Source organism: Stegostoma tigrinum, chromosome 13 (genome assembly GCF_030684315.1).
Source record: "Stegostoma tigrinum isolate sSteTig4 chromosome 13, sSteTig4.hap1, whole genome shotgun sequence".
Taxonomy (NCBI): domain Eukaryota; kingdom Metazoa; phylum Chordata; class Chondrichthyes; order Orectolobiformes; family Stegostomatidae; genus Stegostoma; species Stegostoma tigrinum.
Window position 1 is genome coordinate 37,963,147 of NC_081366.1, and position 13,448 is coordinate 37,976,594.

The 13,448-nt window shown below is 41.9% G+C and overlaps 1 protein-coding gene across 13 annotated transcripts in view; it reads right to left on the reverse strand.

Annotated features, from left to right (window-relative positions):
- Positions 1–7,856: 7,856 nt before the first annotated feature.
- The window catches only part of ankhd1 (ankyrin repeat and KH domain containing 1), a 152,622-nt gene continuing 147,030 nt past the window's right edge, over positions 7,857–13,448 (reverse strand). For 11 of the 13 annotated variants that reach the window (XM_048543073.1, XM_048543068.1, XM_048543067.1 and 8 more), the window contains 2 exons: positions 10,216–10,383; positions 7,857–8,389 (listed from right to left, as the gene is read on the reverse strand). In XM_048543073.1, coding sequence (XP_048399030.1) covers positions 8,330–8,389; positions 10,216–10,383 — 228 coding nt within the window. In that variant the 3' untranslated portion in view covers positions 7,857–8,329. The remainder of the gene's footprint in view (positions 8,390–10,215; positions 10,384–13,448) is intronic. The other 2 variants (XM_048543074.1, XM_048543059.1) reach the window with 1 other exon arrangement.

Below are 13,448 nucleotides of genomic sequence, written 5' to 3' on the forward strand. Positions count from 1 at the left end.
ATGGGGGGAGGGAACTGGAATAAATAGGGAGAGAGGGGGAGGCGGACCGAAGATGGAGAGTAAAGAAGATAGGTGGAGAGGGTGTAGGTGGGGAGGTAGGGAGGGGATAGGTCAGTCCAGGGAAGACGGACAGGTCAAGGAGGTGGGATGAGGTTAGTAGGTAGCTGGGGGTGTGGCTTGGGGTGGGAGGAAGGGATGGGTGAGAGGAAGAACCGGTTAGGGAGGCAGAGACAGGTTGGACTGGTTTTGGGATGCAGTGGGTGGGGGGGGGGGGAAGAGCTGGGCTGGTTGTGCGGTGCAGTGGGGGGAGGGGATGAACTGGGCTGGTTTAGGGATGCAGTGGGGGAAGGGGAGATTTTGAAACTGGTGAAGTCCACATTGATACCATATGGCTGCAGGGTTCCCAGGCGGAATATGAGTTGCTGTTCCTGCAACCTTCGGGTGGCATCATTGTGGCAGTGCAGGAGGCCCATGATGGACATGTCATCAAGAGAATGGGAGGGGGAGTGGAAATGGTTTGCGACTGGGAGGTGCAGTTGTTTGTTGCGAACTGAGCGGAGGTGTTCTGCAAAGCGGTCCCCAAGCCTCCGCTTGGTTTCCCCAATGTAGAGGAAGCCGCACCGGGTACAGTGGATGCAGTATACCACATTGGCAGATGTGCAGGTGAACCTCTGCTTAATGTGGAATGTCATCTTGGGGCCTGGGATGGGGGTGAGGGAGGAGGTGTGGGGACAAGTGTAGCATTTCCTGCGGTTGCAGGGGAAGGTGCCGGGTGTGGTGGGGTTGGAGGGCAGTGTGGAGCGAACAAGGGAGTCACGGAGAGAGTGGTCTCTCTCCACCCTCCTGCAAAAATTCCATCCCCTATTCCCAATTCCTCCGCCTCCGCCGCATCTGCTCCCACGATAAGACATTCCACTCCCGCACATCCCAGATGTCCAAGTTCTTTAAGGACCGCAACTTTCCCCCCACGGTGATTGAGAACGCCCTTGACCGCGTCTCCCGCATTTCCCGCGACACATCCCTCACACCCCGCCCCCGCCACAACCGCCCCAAGAGGATCCCCCTCGTTCTCACACACCACCCTACCAACCTCCGGATACAACGCATTATCCTCCGACACTTCCGCCATTTACAATCCGACCCCACCACCCAAGACATTTTTCCATCCCCACCCCTGTCTGCTTTCCGGAGAGACCACTCTCTCCGTGACTCCCTTGTTCGCTCCACACTGCCCTCCAACCCCACCACACCCGGCACCTTCCCCTGCAACCGCAGGAAATGCTACACTTGTCCCCACACCTCCTCCCTCACCCCCATCCCAGGCCCCAAGATGACATTCCACATTAAGCAGAGGTTCACCTGCACATCTGCCAATGTGGTATACTGCATCCACTGTACCCGGTGCGGCTTCCTCTACATTGGGGAAACCAAGCGGAGGCTTGGGGACCGCTTTGCAGAACACCTCCGCTCAGTTCGCAACAAACAACTGCACCTCCCAGTCGCAAACCATTTCCACTCCCCCTCCCATTCTCTTGATGACATGTCCATCATGGGCCTCCTGCACTGCCACAATGATGCCACCCGAAGGTTGCAGGAACAGCAACTCATATTCCGCCTGGGAACCCTGCAGCCATATGGTATCAATGTGGACTTCACCAGTTTCAAAATCTCCCCTTCCCCCACTGCATCCCTAAACCAGCCCAGTTCATCCCCTCCCCCCACTGCACCACACAACCAGCCCAGCTCTTCCCCCCCACCCACTGCATCCCAAAACCAGTCCAACCTGTCTCTGCCTCCCTAACCGGTTCTTCTTCTCACCCATCCCTTCCTCCCACCCCAAGCCACACCCCCAGCTACCTACTAACCTCATCCCACCTCCTTGACCTGTCCGTCTTCCCTGGACTGACCTATCCCCTCCCTACCTCCCCACCTACACCCTCTCCACCTATCTTCTTTACTCTCCATCTTCGGTCCGCCTCCCCCTCTCTCCCTATTTATTCCAGTTCCCTCCCCCCATCCCCCTCTCTGATGAAGGGTCTAGGCCCGAAACGTCAGCATTTGTGCTCCTGAGATGCTGCTTGGCCTGCTGTGTTCATCCAGCCTCACATTTTATCATTCTCTCTTCAGGTGTTGTCGTATTGCGCATTTCCAAATAATCCAGTGTGATGAGCTGCCGCCTTGAACTATAGCGTGAAGTCCACCATAGTCTGTGAGGGATTTTAATAATTCTGACCTAGTAATAGCAATTGAATGGCAATATAGTCCAGAGTCAGCTTGGCGTGCGGCTTAAAAGGAATTTGCAAATAGTTGCTCTTCAATATGGTACAGGTTGTTAGAGCCGCATTCACGCGGGGAGCTCGAAATATTCCATCACATATCTGCTTTGAAACTTGTTACATGAGTAGTGAAGAATCAGGTGGCAAGTTACTGCAGAATGCCCAGCCTCTGGTCTGCTTTTGTCGCCACAGTATTTATGACTGTTCCAGTTCAGTTTCTCGTCAATTATACACCCGAGGCCGTTGACAGTTGGAGATTTAGTAATAACGAAGAGGGTGGGGGGGGGGTGGTGGTGGTGGTGTGGACATGGTCTGGCACTTCTAAAGTATGAATGTTACTTGCTATTCAGTAGCCTGTCCAGGTTCGGCTTAGTATGGACGTGGGCTGCTTCAGTGGTTGGAGGATCACTAATAGTACTGAACATCCTGAGCTCTGACCTTATGATGTTGCATTGATGAAACAGCCATAGAAATGTGAACCAAGGATACTACCCTGAGGAACCAGAACTCCCATGATGCAGTGATTGTGCCCCTACTTCTGAGCCAGGAAGCCTGGGCTAAAGTCTCACCTGTGCAGGGGATGCAACAATTTATCTGAACAGTAGAACTGCCTGAAGAACTCCTGCAGCAGTGTTCAAATGAGTATAACCAAAAACCTTGTGATCAGAGATGATGGCAACTGCAGATGCTGGAGAATCCAAGATAACAGTGTGGAGCTGGATGAACACAGCAGGCCAAGCAGCATCTCAGGAGCACAAAAGCTGACGTTTCGGGCCTAGACCCTTCATCAGAAAAGCTTTATAACCAAAAACCTTCTTCCCTTGCACTAGGTATGATTTCAGCCACCTCAACAGCTGCATTGACTGTAGAAGCTAGAGCTCCTGGATGTTACGTTTTCAAATAATGCCTTTGTGCCAAGGGCAGCGATGCACCCCTCATTCTTAGAGTACATCATTCACCACGCTCGAACTAAAATTGCAATGACGTCAGGAGTGAAGCCGTCCTGGCAGAACCCAGAAGCAGTGAATAGGTTATTGTTACATAAATGCTGCTTGATAGATGTGTCAAAAACATCTTCCATCACCTTACTGAGAATGGCAAGTTGACCAATAGATTAATGAACCAAGTTGGACTTGTCCTGCCTTTAGTAGATATGACATATCCAGGTAATTTTGCACATGAGGTGGATACAAATATTATAGCTGCACTGTAAGCAACCTGTTACAGTATGTGCTGACATGGAGCACAAGTCTTCACTACACATGTCAGTATGCATTACCTTCAGCTATTTTCTTAATATCAAATGGATAGAATTGAATCAACTGTATACTAGAATCTGCGATCAAAGAGGCTGAAATCGATCGTTACTTCATCACTTCTGAAGATATTTGCAAATACTTCAGTCTTGTGTTTTGCATGATGTGCTGAGCTTCGTATCATTAATCATTGCAGATTCATCATAGAATTCCTAGTGTGAAAACAGGCCCTTTGGCCCAATAAATCCACACCGACCATCAGAGCATCCCAAACAGACCCATCCCCCTGTAAGCCACTTGATCTACACTATGGGCATTTCAGCATGGCCAATCCACCTAACCTGCACATCTTTGGTCTGTGGGAGGAAACCAGAGCACCTGGAGGAAACCCACGCAGACACGGGGAGAATGTGCAAACTCCACACAGACAGTCACCGGAGGGTGGAATTGAATCCGCATCATTGGCACCGTGAGGTAGCAGTGCTAACCACTGAGCCAGTGTTACTTGTGGATCCACCTCCCGTTAGTTAATTATCCACCACCATTCGGGGATCATTTAGCTCTATCATATTTGGCTTCCACCATTTTGCATGCAAATGGTTCTGCACTGCAGCTCCGCAAGGTTAACATCTAAGTTTTAGATATGCCTAGTGCTGCACCTGCTCAGTGATCAGCACGCACCCAAAGTTTGCTGATTTGCAATGAAATTGCTGGGGGGGGGGGGGGGGGGGGGGTTGGTGTGTGGGAGAGAGAGACACAGACAGACACACACAGAAACAGTTTATGTGGGGAGAAGAGATGATGTGCTGTTATCAGCACTTTCCATGCAGTTCAGGCTGCAAAGTTGTCCTGAGTGGTTTAGAAGTCAATGAGAAGAAAACTCCAGAAACAAAGATGCAAGAGGTGTCAGAAAGGAAGGCATCTTCTAAAGGCTGAAAACAGGACTTTGGGAAACCCATTATTATGCAATAATAATGAGCTGAGTTAGCTGCATATTTTAAAGGTCTTCTGGAAAGACATACATGTGCACAATCTCCACTGGACTGCAGCCTTCATACAAAATGGTCCACAGCTACTCCCAGCTTCCAATGGATTCACATCTCCTGGTTGATAGTTGTAACAGCAAACGATGGCTGAAAGGTGCTTCCCGCCACTTTGGGAGGATTTACAAACTGATGAGACCAGCATTAAAGCTTACTCCAGGAATATTTTCCAGTTTCACCTGGATAAATGTTTGAGGCTGTTGGTTGCCACAGCAAGTGTCTTAGACCAGAGACTGCCCTCTCCTGCACTCTTATAGTTTGCTGAATTATAGCTTGTCCCACTCTTTTAACCAAAGCAGCTGCCCCCTTTGTCTCCATCTTTCAGTTCCAAACACGAGATCAAATGACTGTCTGGTTTGCCCAGCTGCTTTTGCATTTGTTTCCAATGCAAACATTCCCCACATTGCCCTTGATTAGGTTCAAAGTGCACAGCTCCCCACTGGTAAACAAACAGCCCCCCCCCCACCAACAGGCCTGTTTATCTGGCAGAATTTGAAGATCACATGACCTCTTTATTTAATCCATTTAACTTTGAATTTAAGTCCCAAAACATCATCTTGGAAAACCTTGCACTCTCAACATGTTCCAGCCAGTCAGCCTTGATTTAGTAGCCATTTGAGATTTCAGCACAACCCAATGCTGAGAGTGTGCTGCACTGTCAATGGCACCATGAAGTGTTTAATCACTTCGGTCTAGGCAAAAGATCCCAAGGCACTATTTGACAAACAACGGAAGATTTTAGTGTCCTAGCCAATATTTATCCCTCAAATTATATGTAAAAACAAACAGCTGGCTATTTATTTCATTACTGCTTGTGGGATGTGAATGCATGCAAACTCTATGCCTCATTTTCTATAGGTAACAGTGCTTTTGAAACAAATTTCATTGACTGCAAAGTGTTTTTGTATATCCTCAGGTCTTGAGAAGTTATTCTGTAAATGACAGCTATTTTCTTTTACACAGTAAGTGTTTTGAAAATCTAAATGCAGCCTGATTTCGGCGTCAGAGTTTGGTTCAGTATTTCAGACAGGTGAGGCATCCTGAAAAGGTGTCTCAACTCTTTATGAAATGTAAGTTTCAATTAGGCACAAGAAATGATTTATACAACATCAATATAGCATTGGTGTAAAGTGAAAACTATCTATAATCAGTACTAAATTTGGAATAGAAGTGTACCTTACAGAAATTTACCAAGGCTAACAAACATCTGTAAAATTCAATATTTCAAAAGCAGACAATAAGCTCAACATTTTCTTGTATTCATATTTGACAACCCTAACAAATTGTGCATCAACCTTCCACCTCAAATGGCTTACTCCTTTTCCAACATTCCGACATATTAACAATACCTTCTGCCCAAGTTTCTGAACTTATCGTACTCAATCTGTTCCAGATCTTCCCAAAAGTTATGAAAGATTGAAAGCTACATTTTGCAAGTTTTAGAGATCCAAGCAGTAAAGAACATTAGAATGTAGTCTCAAAGTTATTTTACATACCTCCTAAAACTGGACGGGTAGACCTGCAAATTCTTCAGACTGATGGAGTAGGCACATCATGCTGTTGTCTCTAATAGAGAGGATCTGGGAAGCTACAGTGAGAAATATATATCACGGTCTGTTTCAATTATCAATTTCATTCACGTTTATCTTGACGTCTACGACCTCTGTTGTGATTTTCAATTTAAAATTCCACTTTCACTCAGGCATTGCGTATTTCAGACACCAAGGAGACAATAGCTGTGTTAAAATGATTTTTTTTTTAAAAATTTAAAAACAGACCCCTACCCCATTTAAAGCATCCATAAACACGGAGTACGGTGCAATCCTGTTCACCTAAAGATGGAAACCAAGAAGTTGAAAAATCATTTCCCACTTTTGTACTTGAATCTGGTATGCACATTTAGTCAATGTCTACTATAGTGTTAATTCAGACAGAAAAACATACACTTTTGATTTTTTTCCCCCTTTGGTAAAAATAGCCAATTGTAACAATTACATTTATATGTTCACAGAAGATCGAAATCTGCCATTCTGATCTTGCAATTCAGTAAAGAATACTTGTACTTTCTTATGGTTTAGAAGGGGTGGACGCTAGGAAGCTGTTTCCGTTAGACGGGGAGACTAGACCCGTGGGCACAGCCTTAAAATTAGAGGGTGTGAACGACATTTCTTCAGCCAGAGAGTGGTGGGCTTGTGGAATTCATTGCCATGGAGTGCAGTGGAGGCCGGGATGTTGGATGCCTTCAAGGCAGAGATCGACAAATTCTTGATCTCAGAAGGAATCAAGGGCTATGGGGAGAGTGCAGGGAAGTGGTGTTGAAATGCCCATCAGCCATGATTTAAATGGCGAAGGGGACTTGATGGGCTGAATGGCCTTACTTCCACTCTTATGTCTTATGGTCTTAAGATTTGATGCATCTTGGAGGCCATAAATAGTGGACATGGTTCCAACTGTCACAAAGTGAATTCTTAAAGAACATATACATTCCTCAGTTTTATGCATAAGGTGATGTATATAATATAATCCAGAATGTATTCACAAGGGCACGTTTAAAATAAAACCAAAAACTTACTGGATGAAAAACTGACTTGACATCGAGGAGGATACTGGTGTTAGCTGCCAAAATCAGTCTACTTAAAGAAATGCATGTCAATGAAAAACTGCAACATTGCTCCACAATAATTTTTTTTTAAAGAAATTAGCAACTTTTGGATTTTATGTGATTGGTATGTCCAGCTCAGTGTACTGTATCATGAAGTAGGACACCACAATATTTCTTTGTTCTACTGTATAGGAAATGTGAAAAGAAAAATTAACTACTTTCTCATGATGGTCTTATCTTTGCTGAGAGTGGCACAGATGGGTCAACAAGTGGGCTTTTAACTGTAGTCATGGCTATAGTCACATTACATAATGCTTTAACTTGTCATTTTAATGCATGTTAGTCAATGGTGTTTTTCAGAAATACTCATTATACTAGTAATTCTTTATGGAATATGATAACTTGAAACAAAATCTCATGTCCAAGCACCATAATCTAAAAGCCTCATTTGAAGCTGTTTTCTGAATTGCTAAATCATAGCATATACCAAAAGGAAAACACTCACTAGAGTTAAAGCACTACATACTTAACCAGAATGTTTTGTACATTACGGCCGTAAGTAAAAATTTAGAGACATGCAATCAAAACCATAAAGCTGTATTTATAACATGCATCCCAAAATGCAAGCAAGAATTTGAAGAGTCCAAATAATTAACCACCAACAATAAAGACAAAAAAAAATGAGGTACTGTTCATTTTTATTGAATATTAAGGTAAATATTTCACATTAATACAGGCTACATAAAGTAGAGCCACTATACGACATGAAATTTACTCTCGTTTTAACCCTTTTTAGTATGTAAACAATTATACATGTATTTACCACTCTAAAACATCTGGATTAATTCACATAATTATCTAGTCCTCGGCTGCATACAAGCAGTTTACAGTACTGTTTAGCCAGCAGCACAAGAATAGTTTGTCCCAAGTCTTAAGTCAAAATGGCTAAACTAACCAGAGAACTGAACCTGCTATGCAGGTGATCACTTTGTTCATAGACAGTGGTAAATCAATTAAGTTCATGCGTAACAGCCCACACAGAATTTCAGTTAGGCACATCAGAAAAGTTTTGTCCTGTTAATTTCTTCCCAGATCAATCTTGTTTCAATCTCAGAAAGACATGTCAGGAATTTGTGGGCATGCTTGCTTCCTCTAGTTGACATGGTTCAGGTGCACGTTACCAATATGTGGTGCCCAGGTTCCAGGCCACACCTGCAAAAGTTCATTAAAACTACATGTTTATTTGTGACGTATGTACCCTTATTGGAGAAATGTGCAAATAAATGTCATAGAACACAAGTACAAAAGCAAATTACTGCAATGTCTGAAACCTGTAATCAAATAAGGTTTTGGAAATATTCATCCTGCTGGTTTTGGGAAGCTGTTGCCATAAACTGTGAAGTTCCACACACCAAGAAAATAAATTAGAGGGAGCAGTGCCTGTCAGGATTTGTGAAGAGAAACAGACCTTAATGTTTGTGACTCGAATTAGAAAACATGAGAAATGCAACAGTTTTGAAGCAAATAGAGACAGAAAATTTAGTGGAGTGGAGGGAAAAGAAAAGTGCATAATTGAAGGGAAGACAACAGAAATTGAGAAATAGGATGTTGCCTTAGGAGGCGAAATGAGACAAATGAACAAAATATACTGACTGAGGTGGTGTAAATGGGAAATCGTAAAACTGGCAACAGCTGCCATTCAAAAGCAAAAGGGTCAGAAACATTGATCTGATGTTGAATTTAGAAAGGCTATTAAAGTACCAAATCAAAAGAGATGCTCTTGCATGAACTTGTGCTGAATTTCACTGGCAGATGTAGGTTGCAAAGATCAGAGTGTGGGAACTGGGTGGATAATTTAAATGACAAGCAACTGGAAATTTGGGATCACATTTGTAAACCGAAGTGGGGTCATCCTGATAAGCAGTCACAATCTGCATTTAGTCCCCTTTGTGTAGCAATCATCTACTTGAAACAGTCAATACTCCACAGATGTTGCCATAAAGGCAAAACATGGAGCATCTTCTTTTTTCTTTTATCAGAAATTAATCCACGGAAACGCATTTAACATTAAAGATTTGAAGGCTCTAATTTAGGAAAGTGGAAATAAAAAAAACCACTTTGATCTCATACAAAGATATTTGTGTGCTTAATTTATGATCTGAAGCTTTTATCAAGTTAGTTAAACATTGGTGCTCTTTGCTCTTCTTGAATTTTTATTCTTCCTTTCAAAGCAAACCAATATAACCAGTTCATGAATTTTCACTGCTGTACACATTCCAAACAACAGCTAAGTGATGTAATCAAATGGTATTACTGCAATAAAGTTTATAAAGACAACATAAACTTCACCTCATCCCGTGATTACCAACAAATTTAAGCATGCATTGTAAAAAGATATCCAATCTGTAAAGATATTCCACCACTGCACATGGTGCACCTAAGGCTTTTGATGGAAGTGTGCTATTTCAATAGTTGCTAAGTTTTGCTAAATCATAAGGAAAATCTTAGTTCATTCAGGCCTTGAAATTCACCAGGTCAACAATTTTTTAATATTGGTGGGACATAAAGAAATAATAGTATCATCAACTTCCAGTCAAAGTTGATTCTGTGATGGCAACTGTTCAGGCAGTCTATGTAGAATATATAAGTGAGATAATGGGATGGAACTTAGAGGTGTCTGTGTGACAGAGGAGGAAAAGCATTTGGGATGTAGAACTAACTGGAACTACAAGTGTGCAGTGAAACTATCGAAAAGAATGTAAATTGAGTGGCGAACAAAGTCAAGGTAACAGTGGGCGAAAGCAAGCTTCAACCTCTGTCATATTGGTCTTGGTTCTTCAGTCTGGTGAAAATTCAGGACTGGAGGATGAGACATGTAGGAGATAAATACTGACAACTTGACATGGTTCAGAACAGAAATTTGTTGCACAATGCTTTTTTAAAAAGATGTTATTTTACTTGTATAGCTCTGATACTTTAACAACTCAAACTCCCAACCCATGTTAAGATAGATCAGCAAGTTCTTGTTCGTTTCTCACCTGTTGTGGATCAGCATTCTCAGATGAGTTTGTGACAACCTTGATCATTGGATTCCAGGCAGGATCTGTAGCATGAAGTCCATTAAAAAGAGGAGCACCTGGACCATCAGCCAATTGTGGATGTGGAGGAATCATAGCATTCCCATACATGGAAAGTGGCAAGCCCTGCTAAGAAGAATATAGTTCCAGGTTTCATGAAATGCCAACAGGCTTAATTTCTGATTTTACAACAGACATTAGGATTACTCATTTCTGGCAGCATTCCAATAACTGTTTTCCCAGTTAGACAACAGTTTACTTATACATAAAAGTTAGTTAAACAGAGAAACGGAACCTTTGCATTTTTGGTGCATCACAACTAAACCACTGTCGAGTAAATCCACTGATAGGCTGCAATTATGAACTTTAGGCAGACTAAATAACACAGTTATGTTAAATACTGTAATTGTTTTCCATTTAAAATGTCAGCATTTAATATCAAGAGTATATCTGTAGAACCTGCTTTGCCTTTATCAACATGGATTGTAATCAAAGCAAATGAACGAATGGACTTTAAACAACATATTCAACTGTGGTGTCTCAAAATGAGTAGATATGAATGCGAGTTACAAGTAAAGGCAGACCATTCACCCCCTCGAGCTTGTTCTGCCAGGAGATGGTAATCTTGGAAAGTTAATGGTTTCTAAGCTCGAGTACATTGTGAATTTTAAAAGGGAGAAAAAAAGCCTTACAGATTACTTCTTAGAAACAAAGCCAAAACTGCTACTTAAAACTCAAGTTCATCAATGCATTGAAGAGAACAGAATACATTTATAGCAATTGATTCAGACATCCCCCATCTATTGTATTAAATAGAAGTAATCTGTATTAAACAATTGTCTATGCAAGTTTTGCAGTATGTGGTTAAGTAGTAACGTCCAAACACGTCTGGAATGAACTATGCAAGGAAGGTAGATTCTGTATGAACAATTACTTCAACTGAATTAAAAGTTCCAGTTTCCTTGGGATGCTTAAATTCTACCAAGTTGGAGTAAAGTAATTTTTGCTGTGCATTAAGGCATTAACCTATTTGTTTTTGCCAGCATTAACTTCAATGCTAAACTGAAAAATGGCTATCAACTCACTGAAAATCTTTCAAAAACTTGCATTTTCACAGTGTAAATTCTCACGAGTTACCAATAGCAATTCACAAAGTTAAAAAACCACAAATACCAAATTTAAAACCAAAAATCAGATGTTAGAAACATGGGTAGTCAGCATGGACAGAGAAAGAGGTCTGATGAACGACTGCATGATTATATTGTTGAGTTCTTCAGTGGTCAGTACGGAGATCCTTGCTTTTCTTGACATGTATTAATCATCTGGATCTTTCTGCAAGGGGCAATTTCAAAATTTGCAGATGACAAGAAACTTGAAAGTTCTGCAAACTGTGAGGACAACAGTGTGGAGCCCCTAAAGGACATAGGTAAGTTGGAACAGTGGGCAGGTAGGTAGCTGATGAGGTCCAGTATAGAAAATGAGGTGATGCAGTTTCATAGGAAGACATTGAAAGACAACATAAAATTGTACAATTCTAAAAAAGGAATGCAAGACCAGAGGGATCTGGACATATACACGCATGGATCACTGAAGATGTCAGAACAAGTGGAAAGTGCAGTTGATAAAGCTTACAGTGCCCATGGCATTATTAATTCAGGAATAGAGTACAAAAGTACGTAGGTCTCATTGAACTTGTACAAGACAGATGGTAGAGCTCAGCTGATTACTGTGCATAGTCAAGACATCACATTACAGGAAAGATGTGAATGCATTGGAGACAGAATGGCTCCAGGAAGGAGAAACTCCAGTTACATGAAGGTGTTGGGACTGTTATTCATGGTTGAGACTGCAAAGAGGATTTTGAAATCCTCTAACAATTCTCATCAATAGGCCGGATAAGAGTAGGTAAAGACAAGTCATTCATGCTGATGAAAGGAACTAGAACAAGATGGCACAGATTGTGATGTGCGAAAAAGTTATTTTAAACCGTGAATGGTTAGGGCATGGCATGCACTGCCTGTAAGTGTGGAGGAGGCCAGTCCAAATGAGGCATTCACATGGGCATTGGATGATTAGCTGGATAGAAATAGTGAGCAAGAGGACAGGGGAGAAAAGCAGGACATTAGTACTAGGTAATGATTCTTGTTTAAAGACCCTGAGCAGGCACAATAGGGTGAACGGCCTTCACGTGCACCACAACAATTCTGTGAAATAAGGTGATATGGTTAAACCCAAGAACAAACAAAAGAATCACACTGCTGTGAGAATATTGTAAACACCTATCACAATGCAAGGACAATAGATGAGCAATTAGAAGGTTCACAAGGATATTGCCAGAAAAGGAGCTTGGGTAAGTTGGATTTATTTTATTTGGAAAAGAAGCAGCCAAGAGGAGATAAAATAAAATCATAGATAGGGTTTATATTGGTGGACAAAGTGGACCTAATTTCATCAACAGAGATAGCAATAACAATGGAATACAAATCCAAATTAATTAGAAGATGTTGGTAGGGATGTGAAGTAACATTTTTGCCGCAAGTTATGTCCACATCCTATGAACAAGTAAAAAGTTTCAAGTCCTAGCCAAATTCATGTGCACTCTCACTAATATTCTGAAGTCCCCAAAGTTACTCAGAAAAGAGAGTTTTCAAATGTTTCAAAGCTATATCTTAATACCCTATGAAGTGTTAGGGTCTCTAGATTTTGATGGACAACAATTAGGTCAGTCTGAACCATCCAAGTGTTCAACTTTCCAATTTCAGATGCTCAGTAACTGACCGTCCAAAGTTGCAATTTCCAAGGCAACTCTAAGTGTCAACCACACTGGGACCTCTATGGTCCTACATGCAGCATCTGTCCATACTGTGGTGATAACCATCTTTCATTCAGACAATCTGGATCAACATTTTAGGATAGTAACCTTTAATCTTATTAACTGGAAAGGCTTCTCTCAGAGAAGCTGTCCGATGCGCTGAGTATTACCAGCAATTTAGTTTTCTTTTTAACTTATTGTATGCAGCTTTAAAATTACAATACACAACCTTATGATACTGCACGTATAGCTGCATTTGTAGCAACAAACCCGATCAAAATTGACCAAAATAATTTCAGCCTACAATATACGGCAACTAACTACAATTAAAACATTCACTGTGCATATTTGCTTACTTACAAACTGTTAGCAGATATTCATT